This window comes from Grampus griseus (assembly GCF_964374135.1).
Source record: "Grampus griseus genome assembly, chromosome: 14".
Lineage (NCBI taxonomy): Eukaryota > Metazoa > Chordata > Mammalia > Artiodactyla > Delphinidae > Grampus > Grampus griseus.
In genome coordinates, this window is record NC_139008.1 from 23,562,704 (window position 1) to 23,588,309 (window position 25,606).

The 25,606-nt window shown below is 41.3% G+C and overlaps 3 protein-coding genes across 4 annotated transcripts in view; all 3 read left to right on the forward strand.

Annotated features, from left to right (window-relative positions):
- Positions 1-4,997, forward strand: part of SMG1 (SMG1 nonsense mediated mRNA decay associated PI3K related kinase) — a 97,765-nt gene extending 92,768 nt beyond the window's left edge. The window contains exon 63 of the mRNA XM_082670178.1: positions 376-4,997. Within this exon, the coding sequence (XP_082526304.1) occupies positions 376-453 (78 nt within the window). The 3' untranslated portion in view covers positions 454-4,997. The remainder of the gene's footprint in view (positions 1-375) is intronic.
- Positions 4,998-7,443: 2,446 nt separating this feature from the next.
- On the forward strand, positions 7,444-15,573 carry ARL6IP1 (ARL6 interacting reticulophagy regulator 1). Of its 2 annotated transcripts, XM_082669570.1 has the most exons (6): positions 7,444-7,552; positions 9,745-9,878; positions 10,314-10,433; positions 12,828-12,945; positions 13,538-13,622; positions 14,054-15,573. In XM_082669570.1, the coding sequence occupies exons 1-6, from the start codon at positions 7,517-7,519 to the stop codon at positions 14,170-14,172; spliced, it is 612 nt and encodes a 203-aa protein (XP_082525696.1). In that variant the 5' UTR covers positions 7,444-7,516; the 3' UTR covers positions 14,173-15,573. The 2 variants fall into 2 exon arrangements, with proteins under 2 accessions (XP_082525696.1, XP_082525697.1); XM_082669571.1 differs by lacking the exon at positions 10,314-10,433.
- Positions 15,574-19,120: 3,547 nt separating this feature from the next.
- Positions 19,121-25,016, forward strand: RPS15A (ribosomal protein S15a). The gene is made up of 5 exons (XM_082670410.1): positions 19,121-19,154; positions 20,248-20,385; positions 20,874-20,953; positions 23,631-23,716; positions 24,884-25,016. The coding sequence occupies exons 2-5, from the start codon at positions 20,253-20,255 to the stop codon at positions 24,975-24,977; spliced, it is 393 nt and encodes a 130-aa protein (XP_082526536.1). The 5' UTR covers positions 19,121-19,154; positions 20,248-20,252; the 3' UTR covers positions 24,978-25,016.
- Positions 25,017-25,606: the final 590 nt, after the last annotated feature.

Here is a 25,606-nt window from a genome sequence, read left to right on the forward strand (position 1 = left end):
GAATCAATAGATATTTGCTGAGTACCAATCTGTTTCAGAATCTATCTGCTGGGCACTTTTTAATGCACCTAAGCATTTGCCCAGTGAATTCATATGTTTAATCCCAAGGGCACCTGTGGGGTCAGTGGTGCTATCTCTTCATCTAAGGATTCATAAGGCTTAAAGGGGATTGTGACTTTCCCAAGACACACATTTGTAAGTTATGGAATTATGAAGGAAGCTCAGATTACTTAACTTCTCTTCCCACCATGACAACTACACATCTTTGGGTAATTAATTTGGGAACTTACTCCTAAACAGTTCATATAACTCATATATGAGCCATGTTCTTTCAAGTTTTAAACGGCTTTAATTCTATCCTGCCTATTTTTACAGGTTGACTATGTCATTAAGGAAGCAACTAATCTAGATAACTTGGCTCAGCTGTATGAAGGTTGGACAGCCTGGGTATGAATGGCAAGACAGTAGATGAGTCTGGTTAAGCGAGGTCAGACATCCACCAGAATCAACTCAGCCTCAGGCATCCAAAGCCACACCACAGTCGGTGGTGATGCAACTGGGGGCTTATTCTGAGGAAACCTAGGAAATCTCGGTGCGCTAGGAAGTGAATCCTGCAGGACAGCTGCACTCAGGGATACGCCCAACACCATGGCCTGCAACCCCAGGGTCAAGGGTGAAAGAAAGAAAGCTCACCGCCTGAACACGGAGATTGTCTTTCTGCCACAGAACAGCTGCAAACGTGTCAGGAGGTTAGCTGCAGAAAGAAATCGGGATGCCGCGGAGCACAGAGTGATTTGGAACTCCATTCCACCTGACCCTGTGTGTACAATCCAGGAAAAATCAAACCCCGCTCAGAAACAGAGAAAACTGGGGCCGCGACACAGCCAAGGAAGATTTGATGCATTCAGATTCTTGCATAACACTTGTTGCTTGGCAACAGTACTGGTTGGGTTGACCAGTAAGTACAAAAAGGCTATGCGATATGAATTTCAGAAATGGACTGAAGAAGGAGAGCTATGTAACAGATAACACTACGTTGGAAGAACTTCTGAAATGAAGGGGAAAAACCCACCCCATCCTCCTCCTCCCCAGCCCCCACCATCTGCCCATCCCCCTTTACTTGATCTAGTAGATTAGCCATCTTTCACATTCACTTTTATTTCAGTCCTTATACTTCATATTCTTCCATCTCAATGCTGTTAACAACTTATATTTGGAGTGATAAACAGAAATTTTTCCAAAACCACCAGTAACGTGGAAAATGCAAGGATGGTTTAAAGGTCTGGTGATCACATACAAAATGTAATTCTGATTATTTAAGTCATTTCTGTGATTCTATCATGTACAGTTTCCAGAATTGTCACTGTGCATTCACAGGTAATGAATCTAACAGACATTTGATTTAATGTACACTCCCCTTCGCTTATAGTGTACATTTTTGGGAGGTCATTCAAATTTTCCCTCTTCTGTGATTGCTGTAGTTTCTTTCATAGAAAGTAGCTAATCCAATGTAATCTTTTACCTTTTTAAAAACCAGGATAGAGTACCTATTAGAGTTTTACATTGTTGATGACAGATTAACAATAAAGTGATGTTCTGGTGGAGGTAGAGTGAAATGTTTTTTTAATTCAGTTTTCTCATTTGGTACTTTTAATTTACAATTTACAAGGTGTAAATTAAAAGTGCTTTAGTTTACCTGGCATTTTAGGACATATACATGAAACATGCAGCAAAAGTGCGAACCACCAACATCTTTTATTAAGTTCAGTTATTAGTGTGTGAAGTACTTTACTTTTTCCACAATTTTAAGTTTCCTGTTCAGTAGTGAATTCATGATCAAGGTTTCCTTAAATTTAGCATTGCATTTCAGTACTGACTGTGTAAGCTCAATTGTTGATCCAAAATAAAAATCCAGACTAGAATAGGATTCCTAAAGTCACGTATCAACACAAAGTAGAACATGATTAAAATCTGGATTGAGTACATTTTTCCTGCATTTTAGAGATTAGCACTGTGATCACTTTCTAGTTGCCAGTCTTCACAAACTTGAAAGGTATTAAGGAAAAATTCCACATAGCTCTGGCCTTTCCTGTATCCTCATTGCCACGTTAATATATAATCTTTAAATACTCATGGGAGAATGCATTTCAGTATCAGTGCTCTTCGAATACTTTGACAGGTATTACAAGAAAGGTGGTATCTTTGAATACCCCCATGTGTCTAATAGCAAGTTAAGGAACCTAGTGCATCAAATTTTATTTTCTTCATTCATCTTGAACCTTATTTTCACAATCAAAACAACCTATCTGGAATAATAATGCCATATTGTGTTTTGCACACTGCTTTATTTCCTAGAGGCTATTGCACTCATCACTTGATTACCTCTACTCTCTCTCAAGATTAAACAGTCTTTCAACAACATTCTTTGTCACAGGAAAAACTTTTATCACAGTGATAAAACAAGTTCACACTAGTTTGTCCCTATAGGTAGTATTCAGAAATTGCTTCTTCTTTGGTAAAGAAGATAAATGAAATAGGTTAATTTTATTGCCTGTGAATTTCAGGCTTCAGAGGTACCTGGCACCTTATCCTAGCGAAAACAAAACAGCTTTACATAAAAAACATGCGTCTCTGCTAAATTGTCCATCACTTTTACTTTAAAATGGTCCCTCAGAGAATAGTGTGGCATATACATGTTTGGTTGTAGGGCAGATAGGAATAACTGAGGACTTCAAAGCTTGCTCTTCACTGCACTCTGGACAACAAGACTCCCAGTCTGTACAGTTTGGCTTCTTCTGGGAAGTCTTCTGGCAAGTAGCTTTATTTTGACCTGTTGTAAGAGAACTCAACAGTCAGATTTAATCAGAGGTACAAAGGCCTTGGTGATACAGCAGTTTGAGAAGACAGGGATATATTTTGGTGATTATCTTGTAAAATAATGTAAAGTTCAGAGTGCTGTGGTTATGAAGTCATGCATTTTTGACGATACAGAAATACCTGTGGAAAACCAGGGGTCTGCCTCTCTCTTTCTCTCCCTCCTTCTCTCTCACCCTCTCGCTCCCCTTCCCCTTCCTCTTGCTCTCTCTCCCTCCCGCCCCACCCCCTTCCCCTGTCTCTCTTATGCTCTCTCTCTTTTACCCTCTCTAAGATTCAGGGGGTACAGAATAACTTATGACCCTTGGAAATTGAAGTTTATCTTAAGTGTTTTGCTGTCTTTAATTTTCTAGAATTGCCTGAGTTTTAGTTGATTTATCTGTAAAGCTGTGGAGGCTTAGTAGTTTATGGTGCTGTCTGTGTTTCTCTTTTACTGTTTCTTTGGTGTGTCTTGCAGTATTTCATTATTTCTGGTCATGAATTCTTCACATAGTTTGCTAGATGGTTATTAAGATTCTTTTGTGTCTGACACTTGTGAGTTTTTTGAGATGTGTGAGGTTTCTGTGTGAGAACTGAGAATCAAGCTCTTGATCTGCTTCCCTAAATTGCTTTCTTAGAGCCCAAACCCCAGGTTCAGGGTGAGGGTTTATAATACAAAGAAGAACTTCCATCACTTCTGCCCTTAACACTTGCCTCTATTACCTGAACTTAGTATGTAGTGTTCTTTATATTGTCCAGCGTTTGATGTTATCTGCATTGTTTTTGTTTTTAACTGTGGTTGTTCTGATGTGTGAAATTTAAGGAAAGAGCCATTAAAAAATTCCAAGCAGGGCAATGCAAGTGCAGCCAAATATTAGAGTTGATGTGCAATCTTAGGTCCTTTTAAATTTGGGGTGATATAGGCAGTACTTTGAATTGAAAAGTCTTCCTGGCCTATTTTCCTCCACATATTTGTGATTACTCTGGGGGCTTACTTGTTTTGGCAGTACTAAAATCAAAGAAGCTGGTTCTTCTTTTCTCCCAATTCTTTTCATATTAAAGAAAGCATCTACAATTAGCCTTGTTAGCTTCTGTTCGTATACATCAAAAATCAGTGAACGCTTTTCTGTTAGCACATTTAAGTACCTTTGTTTTACATAAAACCAGATAAATATGAAAACCAATGACCTTCCATTCTGTATCTTGAGATTGTAAAATGCCAGTAATTTAGAGCTAGGACTTTCCCCCTCCCCTTAAATCTAGGAGGTAGACTATGTTAATATGTTAATGGTAAGGGTCACTTAAAGAAGTGACAGATTTTTTCATTATTTGGGTTGTATTAGAAATACTCCTTCTATGGGGAAGAACTAGCATTATAAATTTTCCAAACACTGGGGAAGGAAATTCACTGTATTAGGAACCCGGAAGGGTTTATTGCACTTTTCCTGCTTTTTTTTATGCCTGGGTAAGAGTATCACCATCTCTTATTTACAAAAAGGCAAATGGACTCCAATTGAGAGAAGCTTTATAGGTTCAAGAGTTAGTTGTACAACATGAACCATTCAGTCTCTTGCTTTCCATGGGAATTTGGGCTTACTAGGGAAGCTGTTGTGCTAATGCAAAAGTGTCATGCAATTAGCTCGGCTTTTGAAGATGATAAACTTAATGAATTGAATGTTCTGAAATGCAGACTTGCAGAATGTTTTTATGTCTTTCGAAGCAGCTTTTTTTTGGTTGTTTTTTTTGACCCAAGTTTCAGCTCCTGTTTGAAGTTCCTGTGTCAATTATTTTTTGGTTTAAATTTTCCTTATATTTCCACCTGTGATGTCAATGGCAACATCACACTTCACTTGTTAATTTACTTTACCCTTATTATGTAGAGCAAATTGAGTTGAACTGAATCTTCCTTGTTCTAGTAACATTGTATAAATAGAGTGGATTCTCTGTACAAAAGGTTGTAATGCCTCCTGATGGTTATAATTTTGTGATTGTATTTAAGGTTAAAAGTTGAATAAATCACACCAGCTTCCTGAAAGTGTTCATAATGCAACTTTTGGAAAACAAAAATACATGGCCTACTTTGTGCATATTTGCATTAACGTGGCAAAGATTGTATGAAATACCTGTTTTTCAAAAAATAAAGTGTTAAAAGACGTAGGATTTAAGCTCTGAATTTGTTGAAGTAGTTTCCAGAAAACTTAATTTTGGAATATGGGGAGATTTTTTTTTTTAAAGCTAATTATTAATACCTACAAAAGTTTAAAAACTTGATTCTAAAAAATGTATTTTACACTCAGTGTTCTAATAGTATTTTTGAATAGCAGTAGAAATTTTACTTCAGTGGGAAAGTTCTTAGTATTAAGGTACAATTTATTAAGCTTAATTTTGTATTTCTTTAAAAACTCCTGTAGAATACTATTGACATGTATATCCCTGGTGTATGAAAGCTCTGAAGGAAAACAATGTCCAGCTTGTTTTAATATCTAGAAATCAGATTGCATTTGTTGCTGCTAGATTATGTTAGGATTTATGTTAACTGTTTAGCCACCTGATATATTTCAAAAGTTCACATCCTGCCTTTGTAATACCAAAAAAAAAAAAAAAAAGAAAGCTCCAAAGGAAGCTACACTAAGCGTGGGTGTTTTTGTTTTTTTTAAATAGGGCAATTGGAAGGTTAGTTAAGGAACTTATAGAAGTGATCCTAGGCTGTTAAATTGCAAATCATTCTGGGCAAATGTTCCTTGAGTAACAAATACTCTATGGAGAACCCATGCTATTTGAAAGCCATTTCTTCAGGTTTTTTTCACCTATCTCAATTTCACAAGCTGGTGTTGAAAAGTCTTTCTTCTGAAGTTGTACATAGGGAACTTGGGTGAAAACCAGGCACATTCTGTAGCAAAAACTGATTTCCCAAAATACACGGGGCAGTTTTTAAAGTCTAATAACCCCACACCCTGTCCTTTGGAAGAGGGCGTTGCTGTGCCTGTGGCGAGATCTCGCGCTCAGCACTCCATATATGCACTCACTGTGTGGCTGCCGACTGACTGGGACCTTTTGATTTCCTTTGGAATAGGTAGCGGAGGGCCTGCTCCTCAGAGGTCACAACTTTAAAATCTCCCAAAACGGGCTGTCCAACTGGCTGCATTTTACCTACATAACCTGTTTTACCCCAACATTCCCTTAATTGGCAGTGTATTGAAGAGTCCCCTTTCCTTGCAAAGGCTTTTTTTTTACCCCCCTGAACTGTTTATACCTGAACAGATGCTTTATTTCTTTTCAAAGTTCCATGGCAAATTTCACACCTTTTTTGAAATTCACAGTGCTCCGGTCCCCCTGGTTTTCTTAGGAGCAGCATGTGTTGGCTCACATTTCTTTATGTCTTCCCTGAAATCTTATGAACCCGGTAGTAATTTAAGGGATGCTTTTAAAATAAACTCGATGGCATAATATAGATGACTATAAAAGGGTAAAAGGCTGGAAGTTGAAAGCTACGGTAAGTTTTCCTGAAAGAGACATCTAACCAGGTTAACATTGGCATTATTTTGTTTGTATTGAGTAATGAAAAGTGTTAATGCATTTTGAAATCCTGGAGAGAAATATGTAGAATTCTCTCACATAGTTCATCTAATTCTTAGATTGCAATAAATTCCACTCTTATGAGAGGGTTTACATCTTTCCTTAGCATGACCTTAGTAAGAAAGGATCTGTCAAAACCAGTCCCTTTTTGGAGGGGGAGCTCGTAGTTTAAGTGAAGTGCCCCACAAAGAATTTCCCCAAAGAACCCATGAAAATAAGCCAATTTTATAAGTCGGTGCATTTTTCACAAGTTCTGAAACTATGCCCAGATTTCCACACCGTCTCCGCCGCCCCCGCCCCTCTATCAAACTAAGGCTTTATTCCTAATGGGTAGGGAAGGAAAAATTGCAGAAAATCTACATAAATGGCCCCTTTCATCAGTACTCAAAACCTCCTGAGATGGGCACGAGTCCTAGAGTCATATATCTGGGTCTAAGCTGCTTAGCGGCCTGGCTAGGGCTGCCAGAGCAGGTATTAGAAGAAAGGCGGGCTGGCTAGGGGCACAGCCAGGGTCAGGGCCACCGTCTGGGTCGGGAAGAAGATCCCAGCCAGCCAGCCTCCTTAATCACAATGCGGTTAGCGTCACATGCCCATCTCTGCCCTCCGCCTGATATTGGGTGGCATATTTCCTTGAGGACTAAATTCCAGAGAGGTACCTTAGCTGCTTTGAGGTCCCCCGGAAGAGTCCGAGAGCCACCATGGCGGCCCTCCCTGGGGATACTAAGGCCGTACCAGGCCCCGTCCAGGGGCAGTTGAACCGATTCCGAAAGGCCTGGGCGGGGTGTAGCACATCTCCTGGGTGCTGATTGGTTATTCCGTGTCCCCGCCCCCTCGGCCCCGCGTGGTCTCCTTCTCCTTTGATCTGGGTTTCAAGACAAGCGCTGAGCAGCGGTTGGTCCGGCCCGCTTAAGCGTGATCTCGATTTGCCCAATGAGGAGCGAGCTTCGCGGGTTCTGTCGGGAAAGGCAGCTGGCCTATATAAACGGCCTGCTGGGCGTGCCCTTTCGCTAGGGTTGTCGTGAGTGCCTCTGAGGGAGGCTGGCTTTTGGGGGTGTTTTGCGCTCGCTGAGGGGGCACCTCGGGAACAATGGCGGAAGGAGATAATCGCAGCACCAACCTGCTGGTGAGTACCAGCTCCTCGTCGCGAGGGAACCGAGCGGGGCCTCCGGACTTCGGTGCGCTGCGGCCTCGTTCCTATCACCCTCCGCGGGCCCGGCCCTCCTCTCCGTTCCCAGGTGCAGGCGACGACGCCTGCCCTTTGGGCTTCTTGGGTAACCTTTGCTTGGCGGTCACTAGTGTCGACTCCTAACATCCCCTGGGGAAGGTGCACGACGGGGCGAGGAGGGCGCGTGATCATTCAACGCGACTAGGGGTTGAGGAGGAAGCGGGAGAAGGGGGGCTGTGACCAGCCTGGGGTGCAGTCCTTGGCAAAGGGCCGCGAGGGGCTCATCGAGCGCTTTTGCGGCCCAGACCCCAGCTGTATCTGGGTTTCCCCGTCTTTGATTTTAACCAGGATGTCCGTTCGCCCTTTTCCCCTAATACTTGGGCAGGGGTGGAGGGTCAAAGAGCTGCTGCCGAGAATTTCTTTTAGAGCTGGCACAGCTTTAAAACGGCAGGGAGGCTGCGAGCTCGCCGCTGGGAACTGGAGGTAGGATCCAGCTGGAGGGACAGTGGCAGGTTCTGGCGTTTGTCTGGAACGTGTAAGTCTGGGCGAGGGTGGGGGGTGTCCCAGGACGATTTTAGAGTAAGCCGGGGTCGGAGGGAACTACAGTAAGGTTGTATCACAGGCAGACAGTTTTAACCTCAGCACGAATCCCCCCTCAGGATCTAGGTAAAAACGAGAGAAATCCGTCCATCTTCTCAGTTGCCTATCCCCAGGAAAAGGCATGCTACTCACCACCAGAACAACAGTGAATAGAGAAACCAAATTATTTAATTTTGACTTTTGATTTTCCAAGAGCTCAGGTGCTAACGAATTAAGTGACTTTGCAGGGCAGTTTTGATTGTGCGTGATTTTCATTTTGCATTGGTTTTTAGATATGCATGACCTCTGCCCCCTTACATGCACACACACCACCACCCCCTTTTCTATGGTTAGCCTAGTGAGCCCCAGCCAGGTTTCTTTTAAGAGTTGATCGTTGCCCAAGTTCACACAGCTATTGAAACAACAGATCCTGGCCTGGAGCTCGGCTGCTCTTTCCACAGAGCAGTGTGACTTAATTTAAGGAGAACAAGGCCTTTGGCCTTGGATTTGCTGGATTCAGATATGTAAACCTCTGTGTATCTCAGTTTCCACATTTGTAAAATGTGGAAACTGAGCTTGTTGGGAGGAGTAATTAAAGTATAAGCACATAATATATTCAGCAGAGTTTCTGCCACATGGTAATCTCTTATTTAACTATATTAAGCATGGTATATAAAGTCAGAAACATTGAGGTCACCTAAGTGTCAGTGTGGCACAGATAACATCTTTATCAAGATTAAGCTGCCCTGTCTCCTGTCATTTGCATATTTCCCTGTGGTAACAGTTATAAGAACACATGGGTTTCCTGTTCCAAGTTTTTTTTCTCTACCAAAATCAGCTTAAGGGCTTTTTGCCCCATTAGCTCATCTGAGAAGTCTACTTGCAGCTGATGGTCAAATTTGCAGAGAAATTTGAAGTCTAACCAAAATGTCCTGATAAGTGTAAGAAGCATTTTATTGAGATATATTGGGCTTAATATGCCTTTTATAATTTTGTAAAAGCACAGTAGTTTTCCTTAATTGTGCAGATGATGCCAACATCTAAATGATTTCATTGCACAAAGAGCTATTTTGGAAATTGAATGCTGTTCGGGAAGAGGCTTTCCTAATGGATTCAGAAGTAGGGGGCTAAATCAATGAAATGACAAAACACCAGACCAGTTGTAACTACCTGAAATGAGAAACTTTAAGTGATCCAATTTTATACTCAGGGTGCTGCCACTTAGTAGTGCATGGCTTTGGGAAAGTGCATTCTGAGCTCGCTTTCTTTAATTGTAAAATGGCTCTGATTATCCCTATCTTAAGGGGTCTATAAGGATTATGTTACATAATGCATGTAAAAGAGTAGCCCAGTGCTTGGACTTGGAAAGTGACCATTAAATGATAATTTTTTTCCCCATTCATTTCTGTCTTTGGTTTAAAAATTGCGTTTTTCTGAGAAACTAATTTGTTTAAGATAGTGATTTGTAGGAGCTGTTTTACATACCTGGTGCCTTAGAAGAATTTAACTCTAGGAGCCACAGAAATGTTGAGATTAGTAGAATGATCGCTTTAAATGTTACTCATATGTAGGCTGCAGAGACTGCAAATCTGGAAGAGCAGCTGCAAGGATGGGGAGAAGTGATGCTGATGGCAGATAAAGTCCTCCGATGGGAAAGAGCCTGGTTTCCACCTGCCATCATGGGTGTGGTTTCTTTGGTGTTTCTGTAAGTGAGCTATTAAATTTCTGTAGATTGTGCTTGTTACTCATAAGGGCTCAGGTTCCATTTATGGAAGTGCCTGAATCTGTAAAGAATGCCTTTGCTTAGAGCCGTTTGCCTAGTTTTCAGAATTTGTAGTACTTTGTAAACTCAGTTATCAAGGCAGTTGAATAAATCTGTGGCTCACACTTTTTGGTCTTAGGACCCTTTACACTGCTAAAAAATGTTGAGGACGCCAAAGAGCCTTTGCTTCTTCATGTTTACATTAACCCTTACAGCTGTGATGTCATGAAGCTTCCGGAAAACTACTTGTGAGAAAATTAGAATAAAAAAGGTGAATAACATCTTTGAGAACCAGAGGACTAGGAGGATAAACATCTTCAGCTAGGATTAATGAGGTCTATGTTTTTCTAACCTTTATTAATTTTTTTTTTTAAACAGGACTATCTACTATCTAGATCCATCCGTTCTGTCGGGTGTTTCCTGTTTTGTTATGTTTTTGTGCTTGGCAGACTACCTTGTTCCCATTCTAGCGCCTAGAATTTTTGGCTCCAATAAATGGTAGGTGGCATAATGATGTGGCAGTCTAATTTCTGAGAAGTTACTGCACCAGGTAGCTATGACTAGTGTGTTGTAATTAAGCACAGAGAATTGTCTTAACCATCAGGTGACTAGGGGTTAGATTTATCGTTTGATGTAAAGAATTTCTTAGCTGATTCAGATATAAATCACAAACTTCCGGTACTTATATCTCCATAGTTCTTTTATACTCTAGCATTTATTTTGACTTTTTTTTCTTCCTAGACCTTTTTATTGAAGTGAGGCTTTTTTAGGTAATGTTTTATCAAGGATTGCAGACCTCATAATGGGCTTTCCATAAAAGTAGTATGTCTACTTCTACATTTTTTCCATTGATATTTAAGATATTATAATATTAATTTCACCAATTACTTTTGAATGAATATGAAAACAGTAACGTAGATTTTTTTTGCCTGTTCATTTAGCAACTATTTATTGAATGTCTACTTTTCTATTAGGCAGACTCTTCTGGGTGCTGTGAAATATTTTGACTTTTAAGATTCATCTTGGGACTTCCCTGGTGGTCCAGTGGTTAAGACTTCACCTTCCAATGCAGGGGGTGCGTGATCGATCCCTGGTCAGGAGCTAATGCCTCCCGGCCAAAACATAAAACAGAAGCAATATTGTGACAAATTCAATAAAGACTTCAAAAAAAAAAAAGAAAAAGATTGATCTTGTGTTTCACGTTGAGACCTTGAGGTAGTGCAGTGGAGGTTAGCAAAAGTGCTTTAGAATACGTTCAAGCTGTATGTATATAAGTGGGTTGTTGATTGCATTTATACCACTCTTTGAACGGGTTACTTATGAGTTCCCAAGATAAGTGGCTGTGGATCCTGTTAAAGTATTTTTTAACTTCCTTCTGGAATGTTGCATTTCTCTTTTGATCCAAATAGTGAGCAAAACTAGATATAGGAATGGATTTTTTTCTCCTAGCTGCTATACTCCCTTGGTTGTTTATTTTAATTTAATTGGTAGTCTACTTGTGCCTGTCGTTTTTCGTTCTCCTGATAATAGCAAATTATAAAATAATTCTATAAAAATAAGAATTTTAAATGTAGGGTTTGCTTAAGTTATGGGATAATTAAGCATTTTTGTATTGAAATAAAGATGTTTCTGCCATAGCACAATGGTTAGTGTTAGCAAATGTGCTTTGAATTGTTTTTCATGTGCTGCTGTTTGGGGGGCAAGTTTGTAACTATGCAATGTAGCAATTTAACAGAATCAACCTCGGACCCTGACTTTATTAGCCAGATAACATTCTAATCTGCTAATTCATAACTCCTGGAGAAGAATTTTCAGAAGTAAGCTCTTGAAGTTTCGTGGTAATCAGTATGTGGCTCAGTCTTATCTACAGAGCGATTTTGTTTTTTGACCTTTATGAAGAAGGAAGGACACTGTTGCCTAGCCACAGTCCAGCCTTGACTATGGGCAGCATACAAGGTCTGATTATTTATAAGAAGTTCCAGGGCTCAGTAGAAGCCCTTCTACTGTATCTGTCACTGCAGATTTATAGGGAAAAGGACTAGAGGAGAGAAAGCAACACATCTCCAGCATAGGGCTTACTTTTTATAGCAGCCATTATGTCTGTATAGCAAAGACAGTACAAAGGCAAAAATCAGAACCCAAAATACATTATAAACTACAAAGGGCTTTTTGGAGGATCTTTTTGTATTCTTACTGCTGTTTTGTTTGTGATTATATTTTCCCTCAATGGGACTAAATTTATAAGGAATTTGGATTTGAGCTCTTTGTGGCTGCCTAGGCCTCAAATGTATGAAGCCCAGTGGAGGGTATTGTGCTTTGAATGCTAGTAGTTATTATCTTACTGACGAGTGCTTAAATATAACTGTTTGGTTGAAACTTCACATCTTCCTCAAGGACTCTGATGGGTCACCACCCAGGATTCATTGGGATCTGCAAAATAATATAGGAATAGAGAAATTAATTCATACTGATTTCTGCATGACTCATAGTAGTCATGAGGTTTTTGTTACTATCATTGACCAAATTTGGCTTTAGAACCATAGATGGCCATTACTTTGTACACACACGTGTGTCTCTATGTTAAAACTTATTCCTGTGCTATGAAAGGAGTCTTTTTTGCTATGCTGAGCAGCTTGTGGGATATAGTTCTCTGACCAGGTTTTGAACCCAGGCCCTCTGCAGTGAGAGCACAGAGTCCTAACCACTGGACCACCAGGGAATTCCCAAAAGGAGTCTTAATGGTTTAAGAACTTTTTCTATAACATAATGGTGAATCATTGTTGTTTTTATTTAGATTTTCTTTAGAAGATAGTTTCTGAAATTTGAGAGGACGGTGTATTTCTGTTTACTGTTAAGATTTGCCTATAGTAAAAGGGAAGATTCTTTTCCTAGGACCACTGAGCAACAGCAGAGATTCCATGAAATTTGCAGCAATCTCGTAAAAACTCGACGCAGAGCTGTGGGCTGGTGGAAACGCCTCTTTACGCTAAAGGAAGAAAAGCCTAAAATGGTACTTTTTTAGTTTTGACTTATTTAAGTAAAGCAACATTTTAAGATTGAGTCAATTTTTGCTTCATTATAGTGTAAAGCCTTTTTGCTTTACTCTAGTTGTAGTTTGATGTTTATCATTATCTGTTGGTTTAACTCCTCTGAGTACATTCATAAATATTTATCTGTATTAAACTAAAAGTTAAAATTACATTTTGCATTCAATTTTTTATTCTTGTAGAGGTGAATTTTTTGTTTCTCTTTTATTTACTGAAATAAATGTAAAAGACATATATTTAGGAAGCATTTGTTCTCTTTTCTCTTAGCTTCACTTGAGGTTACTATGTGAAGTTATTAATTGCAAAAGTAGTTAACTTACAAACTAAATTTACATACAGAATTATAGTTATTCTAGGAGAGAATGTATGTAAATTCTATAAAGGAGACCTAGGGAGTTTTCTATGGCTTTTATATAATATATAGGTACTAAATATTTTTAAAGAAAAGTGGGAATAAAAACGGAGTTATTTTCCAATCTTGGAAACAACCTCCTAAAGTTTCGCTTCTTAGTCTGTTTCTAGAAGTTGATAAATTCTTGTTATTTTCATTATTAGTACTTCATGACCATGATCATTTCTCTTGCTGCGGTTGCTTGGGTGGGACAGCAAGTCCACAACCTCCTTCTCACCTACCTGATAGGTAAGTCTTTGAGGACAAACTGCAGGCACATCCTGGCCAGTAAAGTCTAACTGGAATTTAGTAAGCAATATGTTCCTGCTCCCTGAGTTCCAGGCAGTGATTAAGGAACTGTGTGAGTATGGAAAGATGACTAAATCCCAGGTCCTTGTTTTCAGTGAGTTTGTGGTCTTACTGGAAGTTAAGACAAAGAACTAATAACCAAGGTAGAAAGTAATGTGCAAGAGGTAAAAATAAGCAGTGTGTCTTATCTGAGGTTGGGAGGTATGAAGCAGAAGCTTCTGGGGATAAATACCAATGGAAATAATGGGTTTCATGTTACTTCCTCCCATTAGAGTGTGTAATAGTTTGAAGAACTACCTTCTATAAAATGTTAGAATCTTTGGGAAGTTAATTGCTGCCTTTGTAATTTTGTTTTTGTTTTTAATTTTAAGTGACTTTCTTACTCTTGCTTCCTGGACTAAACCAACATGGAATCATTTCGAAGTACATTGGAATGGCCAAAAGAGAGATAAACAAGCTTCTCAAACAAAAAGAAAAGAAAAATGAATAATACATCTGCTTTATGCAGTGTGATTAATGGTGTATACATTGTCCTTGGGGACAGTGTCTTTTATGCTGTCTGGATACTAAAATGTTACAGATGTAGCTCTTTGCTGTCCCTCATTCTGCCCTTAGTTAGTAGAAATTCTGACTTGCCAAGTAAGGCTTTATGCCCAGTGTCTTCATGGGTGTGTTGTCATCCGCTGGCCTTATATGGACAACTCATTCATCATTACCACTCGTCTTGGTTTTTCTCACCCAGGGTTAATTGAACTCTTACTTTTAAAATAATATAGTGGTGAACTTCATCCTTTAGTACAGTTAACAGTGGCCTGGGATAACTGTTCAAGTTGATCTTTGCTGTAGCTGGATACAAGATAGTGGTCTGTGACTACAGGAAGCTGGTTCTACTGTCTACTTCCACAGTCTGCTTAAACAACTGTCTGGCTTCGTGAATATAGAAACCAAGTTTACCACTTCTGATGAAGAGACCAGTTAAGATTCATTCCTCATTCTGTTTCGACACTGTGGGAGAAGAATCCTCATGGAATAAAATGAAAGTAATTCCATGGCCTAGTATGTGTTGGCTTCTCCCTTGTGCAGAATTCAGCAATTTGTTGGAAGCATTGATCCTCCCTCCCAAATGGGTAATCTGACAGGCTTAGAACTCTTGTTCCCGTGCACTTAAACTTGAAGTTAGTACATCCTTAAGTGCTTTTTAGTAGCAGGCTTACGCAAGATGGTATTTAGGATTTTTAGCATACTTTTGATTTCAGATTTTCGCTAATGAAACTAAAGTACATAATAGGTTAAGAGTCACGTCTATGACCTTCACTCCAAGACCAGCCGATAAAGAACAAAACTCATCCTGTGTTTAGTCAAGATTCATTTCAGTAGAAAATCCTACTAGTTTTTCAAGACCAGAATAAGCCTTTAAAGGTAAGCCTCAAGATTCTCATTTTATGGTATCACTGGCTGCTTTTGGTCCTCATAGATGGAGTAGTTGAAATCTGTAGGAATGAACCTCTGAGGGCTGGAAATGTGACATATTTGGGAACAATTCTTAAACTGATTAACTAGCTGTAATATAGTTTTGTGAATTTATTGCACTGATGCTGTAAAACCTGGACCTTGTGGTGTATCTGTTCCTAAGTAAGTGTTGTTTTCTCTCCTTCAATATTGCTGTAAACAGTGGCACCCATGTAGCATATGTTTGACTTCTCTTTTTTTAATGTTTCATATACAAACTACCGTAATTTACATGTGTTTCCTCACTGTAAATAAGCTTGTCTTCCTAGATTTTTGTGTGTATGTGTGTTCTACCAATTAACTACTTTTGCAGTTTTAATCCTGTATTATTTCTTCTACTTTGTTTTGTGTAAAAGGGGAAAAATAAAAAAGCTGGAATCCCTCCTTGTGTCCTTTCTTTATAGCTTAGCCAGTACAACGTTTACATGATCGGATTTATGTACCCAATTAATGAACTACCCTGTGTGATCATTACATGGCTATAAGGTGCTCTTTAAGAATAAAATGAAATAAAAGGTTTAAATTTATTCATTCAGTAAACATCCAGGCACCACCCTAGATGGAAAAGGAGATACAATGAATAACTGATGGCCAAAGGTGATGTGTGAGAGGGCCTGGTTGGAAGAATAGGCAGGGAGCCATGCAGGAGAGAGTGCCTGCCCAGGCACCTCTGTACCCTAGGGCCTAGCTCAGAATTCGGTACCTGAGCTGCTCAGTAAATAATTGGTGGGTGACTTTTGTCTGCACTTAGAATTTTTTAAAAAATAGAGCCCCAGGCTTCCCTGGTGGCGCAGTGGTTGGGAGTCCGCCTGCCGATGCAGGGGACGCGGGTTCGTGCCCCGGTCCGGGAAGATCCCACATGCCGCGGAGCGGCTGGGCCCGTGAGCCATGGCCACTGGGCCTGTGCGTCTGGAGCCTGTGCTCTGCAACGGGAGAGGCCACAACAGTGAGAGGCCCGCATACCACAAAAAAAAAAAAAAAAAAAAGAGCCCCAGTTGGATATTTTATCATTAGGCCTTACTATCTATACGTAGTGGATCCTGGGAACAGATTCAATGTCAAATTAAATCTCTTTGCTCCCCCTCTCCCCAAAACGTATGGATCCTTCCTTGGAGCCTCCTGGGGGCTTGATGATGTCCAGAACAGGGAAGTCTCAACCCAGTCACCATAGGTCTCCTCCTGGTCACTGGATGCTCTGAAATGCTGGTCTTCCACATGCAGCTATGATTACTCCCCAGGCCAACTTGGCTACTCCTGTGCTAGCTCTGGCCACAGCACAGGTCCCCTTTCAACTCTTGCCTTTGCACCACCTCTGGCAGAGGTCCTATCATTCCAGAATTCACAGGATGACAAGAGGCAGTTTATACATGGCCCTCCCGCTCCATTTCCACCCTTCTACCCTTTTTCCAGTTCCAATCCAACCATTCTGAGATTTCTGTCCATCTTTATATGCCCTCCTAGCTCTTAATATCTATAGGCCACACACCCTTCCTAACGTTTCAGGATCCCCAAACCCCACAAGTAATTTAGTAGCTTAGACAAGTTATAAGTGACCACTTTTTTGTTTTGATTTTTTAACCTACAGCAAAATTTGGAGACTACGTTAAGATTGAATTTAGTTTGCTCCCTCATTTGTGAAGTGGAGATAATAGTACAGATCTCGCAGGGACATTATGTAATTGCATGTGTTGTTCTGAGGATTCAGTTAATCCACAGGAAGCACTTAGTGGCAGTGAGGAATTAGTAGTTGTTAGCACCCTTCACGACGCAGATCAAATGGCGCTTCCTCTGAGAGCTTCAGCGACTTTCCAGGCCACTCCTCGGTTCTCACAGCACTTCATATTGGCGTCCCATGTGGCACACTGCCCAGTATTGTGCTGTTATGTAGAGATCTGTGTCTGCTAGGATCTGTACCTCTTAAGGGCAAGAACTGACATTTTTGTCCTCTCACCTGGTACAACACCTGGCAGGCACATGGTAGGCACTCATTAGATATTTCCTGAATGAAGGGATGAATGAATGAATGAAGTGTATAAAGAGATGGTGGTACTAATTTTCTATTTATGGTAAGGCTCTTGAAGGAAAGTGGATTTATTCACTTACCTTCCCACTGTTGCTAAGGCCCTCAAGGTGAGCACCACATTTTTAGTCAACAGAATGTGTTGTTAAGTGTACAGGTAACCAGTTCTTAAAGGAAATGTTCATTAGAAAAGCCAATGTCCTTTTGTAAATGTAAGTTACAACCAGAGATTTTTATATCCCTGAGATGTTCAAACTGGGAGCTTGGTTCTCCTCAATGTTCACCTGGGATTTGAGAAGCATTGGGGGTGGGGGAGGTGGGCTGTGATGCCAATCACAGACGCTGACTGAGCACGCAGGCTCCCGGGTTTTATGTGTCTCTTTTATATGGATTATTTCATTTACCCTCATAGCAGCTTCAACTGATTGGTGTATCATCCCCATTTTGCAAATCGGGAAACTGATTTGCCCATTCATTTATTCAAATACGTGTCAGCCGCCTACTATGTACCAGATGACTTTTCTAGAAGCTGTGGGTACGGCGGTGAACAAAACCAACCAAATCCCTGCTTACTTAATGGAGACAGACGATAAATACACTTCCAATATTTCAGGTGCTAAGTGCTATGGAGAAAAATTAAGCAGGGCAATGGGGTTGGGGCGAATGGGGAGAAGGTTGTATGAGTGTCTGATTGAATAGAGACCTGAGGAAAGGGAGTGGGGAGCAAGTCTCGGGATAAACTGGGGGGGAGGAATACTCAAGTTAAAGGGAAAAGCAAATGCAAAGACCTTGAGGCAGAGTATGCTTGGTGTATCTGAAGAAAAGCAAGCCAGGGGCGAAAGTTGGGGGGATGATGTTCCTAGGCAAGGAGGCAGGTGTGCAAGTCAGGGAGGACCTTGGTTTTGGTAAGGAATTTGGATTTTACTGAGGGTGCTAGGAACCCTTGGAGAGTGCAAGGTCTGACAAGTTTTAAAGCGATCATTGTGGCGGCCAAGTGGGAAACACAAGGAAGGGTAAGAAGGGAGGGTAAGGGTGACAGCAGAGAGGAAAGCAGTCCATGGCAGAAGTTTCAGATGTTGGATATCTAGCCTGAGGTTACTCAGCTCCGGAGAGGGCGGAGCCAGAATTCACTTCCTCCCAGGCCGTCAGACCCTGGGCTTCAAGCCGTACCTACTGAGCATTTATATACTACGTGCCAGACATTTTGCGAGCCCTTTGTCACCATTATCTCATCTGTTCACCTGGGATTTGAGACGGCTGAGCGTTTATTTTGAAAGCGCTTAAAAGGCTGAGCGTTTATTTTGAAACATTTGTGGCTTTCTTCCAAACTGTGTATCTCAGAACTCAAAAGCAAAGCCTGGAACTCCAGTAAATAATTTCTAATATTTAGGGAGAGTCAAAAAGGAAGCACCGATTAAAAAATATATTTTTGACTGTATGAAAAAGTACTCTATACATGTTTCAAAAAACAAAACTAAATTGTATTGGGAGAAAAGCAAGTCTTCCATCCCAGTTCCTAACGCCCTTCCCAGAGGCATTTACCGATTTCTTGTGGGTCCTTCTAGAGATACTGTAAATACGCAAGTATCAAAATTAATTCTAAATGGTAAACAGTTACTGCAATAAAAATTTGCAAATATCTAGGCCCTTGTCAGTTTTTGACTTTTACGGATTAAATGCTAGAAGGTAGTCGAACCTGTGCTAACGCCGCACCTCCACCAGCTAGCTCCCCAGGGCCTCGCCTGGGTGTTCGACTCCATCGACTCTCTACTGCCCACCCCTGAGGAGGTTCCGCCCCTCGCCCGCCTCCTTCCACTAGGCAATTCATTTTTTAATTTTTTTTGTTTTTGGCGGTCCGTTGAAAGTCTCGCGATAGCCCGACCGCTTCCCATAATTCCGTTCACTCGCCCCGCCCAACTTCTTTCCGCCATCTTTCCGTGCCGGTGAGTGTCTTTCTCTCAACGATCTAGTATCATCCGTCAACTATCGGTGCCATCCTATGGTCTAGGACTCGGCTTCGGTGCCCTGCGAGGATGTCGGAGACCTCCTGGGCCGGGGATACTATCCTTGCAGGGGTCTGGGCAGGCGGAGGGGGGAGTCCTGCCCGGCCGCCCCATGCTCTGCACTCTGGGGAGCCCGGTCTCTGAGGCGCAGGCCGCAGCCCCGGCGGGACCCGGAGCTTTCGACCGTCAGGGGGCAGTCCCGACTCTTTCGGCGGCGCCAGGATCTCCCATTAGTGGTCGAGGCAGCTCCTTGGCTCCGAGAAGCATCGGGGAGCCGTAACCTTGGTGAGCCGTGCAGCTTCCCATTACTTCGGCCGCGCCGGGAGCTTGGGAGACAGAAGATCCTCAGGAGGGAAAACTGGATCCTGCCTGGGGTGGCGGTTTGCTGGAACGAACTTGGGTCGTCTGGGCCCCAGGGTTTCCTCTCAGACACTTTGTTGAGCTTGAGGAAGCAGGTTGGATCCCTACTGTTGTCATTTGAGGCATGCCTCTATCCTTAGCTTTCAAAACTATTGAAGTTCGTGCCCATTGTGATAGAGTCGATTCTGGTGCATGTGAAATGTTTCTGCTTACCAGTGTGCTACGATTGCTGTTGGTCATAATTTTAGATGGCACAAGGACGGACGTTTCATTTTAATAGTTACGGGTGTTAGGTGAGAGTTGACTAGTATCTTTTGGGTGTTAGGACAAGGCTGACACTGAGTCAGTTGGTTTAAAGGACAATGTTAAATAGTACAGATGCTGCTGGATTCCAGAAGTTTGGAAAATATTGCTGGTGATTGTCGGCTCCCGTTCTGAATAACTGACCTACCATGGCTGGTATTTTCATTTGATTAATGAAATAATCAAATGAATTATTTGATTCGACACAGTCGACATATTCCTCTGGGTATCCTGGGGAACTAGCCTGCTTAGAAATGGGGAAACTTCCTCATGATAGAGGCAGAAAGGGAAGGATGTGTTCGCAGTGGAATGATTGGGTGCCTTTTAATGGCAATGCCAATAAAATCCCTGTTTTGTCTTCCCTGAACAGCCATAATGGTGCGCATGAATGTCCTGGCCGATGCTCTCAAGAGTATCAACAATGCCGAAAAGAGAGGCAAACGCCAGGTTCTTATTAGGCCGTGCTCCAAAGTCATCGTCAGGTTTCTCACTGTGATGATGAAGCATGGTAAGTGTCTTGCTGTTTATTATGTTTTGAGGTAAACATGTTACAGAATGGGTCCTGTAGAAGTTAACTGTTGGAGAGATGTGGGGAGATGTGGGAAGATGGGAGAACAAGGTGGCAGTCATACATGGGAACTAATGCAATTGATTGGGGCTGTGGACAGGGTAGTTCTGGACAAATGATGCTGTTCAAGAAATAACTGAGTAGGGTAGAACTGTTGAAAGGAAGAGAAAGTTTGGCAGCTAAAATGGCCTTTCTTTGTGTAACATTGCAGCTGCAACATGTCACTGAAAGGGCCCTGAACCTAAGAGCTCCTTGGGATGGAAAGGAGGATTGTTTTGTCTTGGGCACGAGGTAGCCTTTGGGAGTGGGAAGCCGTGAAAAGGCAAGGAGGAAATAATCCCCTTTTTAACATTTCAGGGTGGATTGTTTTGGGTGTTGCCCCCTAAATTTTAAAAATTATTTTTAATACAGTCACTTGTGTTCTGTAGGTTACATTGGCGAATTTGAAATCATCGATGATCACAGGGCTGGGAAAATTGTTGTGAACCTCACAGGCAGGCTAAATAAGGTAAGGATTGATTATCTTCCATGTTTAAGAACCTTCAGAATGGTCTACCAAGGTGTTCCATGTTATAATTGCCCTTGTAGAATCAGATAATGTGCTTGCTTTAGGTTAAAAAGATTAAGGATTGATTAAAATCGTTAATTTTTATATAGGACCTTTTACTTCGTTTGTTCTCCAGGTAGAATTGTGAGTTAACTTAGTGTTTGTGGAGTAGAAGGTATCTGAAGGGAGATGCGGGAGGGTTGGGTGAAAATGAACAACCGATGATACTGGTGTTTGAATCTTGGGTGGCTCAAGGCCACTAGTCCTGACAATGTAAATAACTTTTGGTCCTTCGTCTCGCTTGGTGATTGTTGGGTATTTTGAACAGAGAGTATGGGATTCTCTAACTATTAATATTTCTGTTTTTGCTGACATAGGCTGAATGTATGTCTTTGAGGTCTCTTCTCCCTGTAGGCATAATCTACTGAATCTGTTTGATTCTTTTGACTTTGTGGTTTAACTGATTCCATGTATTTTGGGGGCAGGTATCTGTCTATAAGCAAGTTGGGGGTCTCTAAGCTGCTACCCTGCTTTCTGTGTTCAGGTTTGTAGCTTTCCTATTTGCAAGGGGTCCAACAGAGTGGGGCACACGGGCCAAGAAAGTGAGTGGTTAGTGACAGGGGCCAGATTTATTGATAAGGTTATTTCCTGGACCAACAATTCCTATTTTACAAAGTTGGTTCCTTACATAGTGAATTTGCTTCCTGTGTGGATACTTAGTGTCAGATGAAAACTACTGAATTTGAAGCCTTTGAAGAATTTTTGAAGGGAATTTTGGGCCTATGTCTTGTTTTGTTCTGTTGTAGCCATTAGACTCCAATCCCACGGAAGGATTTGGATTCACTTCTCTTTCGCTCTGACCCTCACAATGTTCTTGAAGTACAAGAGGCGTGTCTTTTTTCCCCTGTTTTTTAGGAGTTAGGAAGCTGAGAGCTGAGTCCTGCTCAAGGTCTCAGTAAACTGTGGAAGAGCTGGTTCCAGTATATAGTTTAAAGCTGTCCTGCAGCAGCTTTTGTTGATGTTAAAAAAGCAAAACCAAAAAAACTTAGTTGGAGAAGTGCCCTGTACCACATTTCTCTTGAACTACACATAATAGCTTGAGAAATAAGTTTTAACAGAGTATTTCCCAAATGGAACTCATTTGTGACATCCTTGTTCAGTGGTATACTAGTTTAGAAAATCCTGGCTAACAGGTAGTTGAAATCCAGGCCCTGCCACATTTAACTGTTTGAATTAGTTTTTGGTTTCTCTCAGTTGCAGTTTTCTTACTTTATAAGACATTTTTGCCTCAGTTTCCTTCATGCAGGAGATAGATGTACCTTATTGTGGAATTGTAATGCAGTTGGGAAGTAAGGTAGTGTTTAAAGATTATAGATTAAGAAAATTCTTGCTTTGATTGTATCCTCTTAAGATTCATCTGCTTTGGGAGTGGATGTGCTGGAGTTCTGCTAGCTGAATGGAAGGGATTTTTGCTGCTGGAATAAAGCAAGCCTGGGTGTGGTAGTGTAGAGGCCTCAGAAAGGTCTTTCACTGTAGCTTGCTTGGGTTTTCCCTATTCCTATCCCTGTATTGCTTGCATCCAGTGTGGGATTGCCCTTGACAGTCAAGTGACATTTGTAGCTGGTAAGGTGATGTTATAAAAAGAAGAACCTGAGTGGGCCTCCTGCCATGGGGCAGTTGGGCATGACAGGTCCATTTTCAGTTTCTGTGGGTTCAGATCTGTCTAGGGAAGTGTACCAGCTCCAAAGACTTCACTAAGTTCTAATCTCATAGCCTCTTCTAGTTTACAGTTAAGCATCTTGGAATCTTGAATGATTCTTATGTGGATGTGCACACACAACTTTCTGTCCGCTCCCTTAGCCCTCTGAAGGTAGTAATCCTGAGTGTTCTCACGTGATCATTTCTTGTGTGTAAACAGCAGGAGGCTTCCTGCTTTGATTTTTTTTTTTTTTTTTTAAGTGCGCTAGTGATTTGTAGAGTTGGTGGTCTAGCAGAGGGCGGGGTCACATTTAGCTCTAATTAACTAAAGAGCCTTTTAGTCCCCTCATTTTCCACCAAATTGGATGTAGTCATAGACCTTGTGTGAACCCACGGATAGATTCATGTAGCCTGTTAGTGGATATTTGAAACTTTACTGTGTTTTATGGTTTAGGTGTGATGGATTGTAGTGCCTTGGCTCTTAGCTCTCACTTTGGAGGATAGTTGTTGCTGTGTCATCTCTCCCGCCCAACACTGTCATAGCATGCGGGTGGGATAACTCTACCTCGTTCTGCCTTCTATACATTTTGCTAGATTAGTAGGGCTTGACTATAATTTATTTGTCTAAGACTTGAGTTCTTTAAAATCTGGTCATTTGTGCTGAGGCAGCTCTGTGGGCCATAGGAATGCACACTGGTGTTATCTTGGTGTTTTACCTCTTCTGTTGACTTTTTCAATAGTTTGCCTTTTCTTCCTAAGTAGGCATAGTCTTAATTGTGTTTTTCAAATGGCACTTATATCAAAGATTGTACAAAATAGTTACCCATTAAATGTTGAGTTGGTTGGTTTATATGACTATTCAGTTATAAATGCATTTTAGTGTTACTCTTTTTCTGTTATTGGTGAAGTGTGAACAGCGTTTTCTGTTCTGTTTTTACAGTGTGGAGTGATCAGCCCCAGGTTTGATGTGCAACTGAAAGATCTAGAAAAATGGCAGAATAACCTGCTCCCGTCCCGTCAGTTTGGGTGAGTCAATTTTCCGTATTTAAAAGTTAATGCTGTGGATCCCTGTGATGCAGTTTGACTTGAGCTTTTTTTTTTTTTTAACTTAATAGCAGTAGCAGTTGTCTCCGTTTCCATCCTTGACTCAAGGATTAGCTTCTGTGTTGCCATACTTCATGTGTTAGGCTCTAGTTTCTGAGAGGCGTGGAAGAGCTGAGGCTGGCTGAGAGACAGCAGAATTGTGTGCCCTTTAATGTCTGCTCTTTTGGCTCAGTGCATATAGTTCATATATGTTCACTGTGAATCCCTTCCTATGGCCAGAATGACTTCTCAACCATTGGCCTCTGGGGAAACTCGATTTGAAAATCTTCCTCCTCGGTAAGAGACTGAGTTCAAATCCTGGTTTTTCTGCTTTAAACCTGTGAGGCCTTGGGCAAGTCATAGCCTTGATTTCTTCATCTTAAAAATGGTAGTAGTTCTCTTGTAAGTTATAGTATCACCTGATTTAGTTCTGGTAAAGCACTTTAAGATCTGACACAGTAAGTGCTTATCTATTTGTGGTTAAGAACTTAAACCCACAGTCATGTTTGGTGATGCTGAATTTACTCCCACTTCGTGGCTGCCGTATAACAGGTATAGTGTTATGAGCGAGTCATTTCTGATTGTAGTTACGATACTAATTTTCATGCCTCCCAGTTGGCATACCTTCTGTGTCTTACGTTGATCCCCATAGTAACCCATGAGGTAGCCAGGCCAGGTGGGACGCCCTTTGTCCAAATAACTGTGTACAGTAGTTGGCCTGTGATGGTACACACAGTAAGTGGCAGAAACAGTTCAGTCAGTACTTTAATGCTTTAGATTGCATGTCTCCTTGAGAGCAGAAAGTGACATTTTGAAGTTAAAGGAGTTCCAGTCTTTGCTCTTAGGTAACATTGCTTCTCGTTGTTAGCTGAGGCCAGGGCTGTATGTGTATAGCTGATATCTCTGGGTTTGGGTCTTTGGTTCTAGGAACCGTGCCTGTGTACTGCCAGCCTGTGGAGGCAGCATTAGTCTGTGTGTCCATTATGGGAAGGCATCTTAAGCACTGATAAATGTTGGAGTTTTTCTGTACCAGAAAGTAGCTCTGTGTTGAACATTCTTAGGAAAAACTTACCAGCTTTTTTTTTTTTTTTTTTTTTAAACTTTCCATAGTTTCATTGTACTGACAACCTCAGCTGGCATCATGGACCATGAAGAAGCAAGACGAAAACACACAGGAGGGAAAATCCTTGGATTCTTTTTCTAGGGATGTAATACATACGTGCAAATAAAATGCCTCAGAGGACTCTGGTGCTTCCCTCAGTCGTTTTGAACTTTGTACAGCAGAGTAGCAAGAGCGTCTGCGGGAGTGTACAGCCTTTGTGTTAATTGGTGAATGCTGTTTCCTTGACGTAGAAGAAAGTTTTGACTTGGGATAACTTTCGCCGTCACCCTTGTGGCTCACCAGAGGAGGGTGTGTCTGGCCCTGGATGGTTGACTCTGGGTTGGGGTCCAGGTGGTGAAGCTGTCCCTTTCTGGAGTCTTACATTAACCCTGGAAGGAGTGGTGCCTTTCCTCTTTTTAGCTTGACAGAATACACATTTCAAGCTCTAAAAATATGATATGGTTGTAGTTGATTATGTAAGTGCTCATAAGGAAACATAACTAGAGCCCCACAGCTCACTAAGACTCATCTCAAAGTAAATTTGGATGGCATGTCAGGGACATTTTAGCAATATGTGGTTATAAAATGTCATTTTTTCCAAAAAGTGGACCATCTTTTAAAAACTAGTTTTACTGTAAACCTGTCACCAAGTATATTCTGGAATTGGCGAGAATTAGTTTACTGGACCACTTGACCTGGGAAATGCTTGTAAAGAGCTCAGACACCAAAGA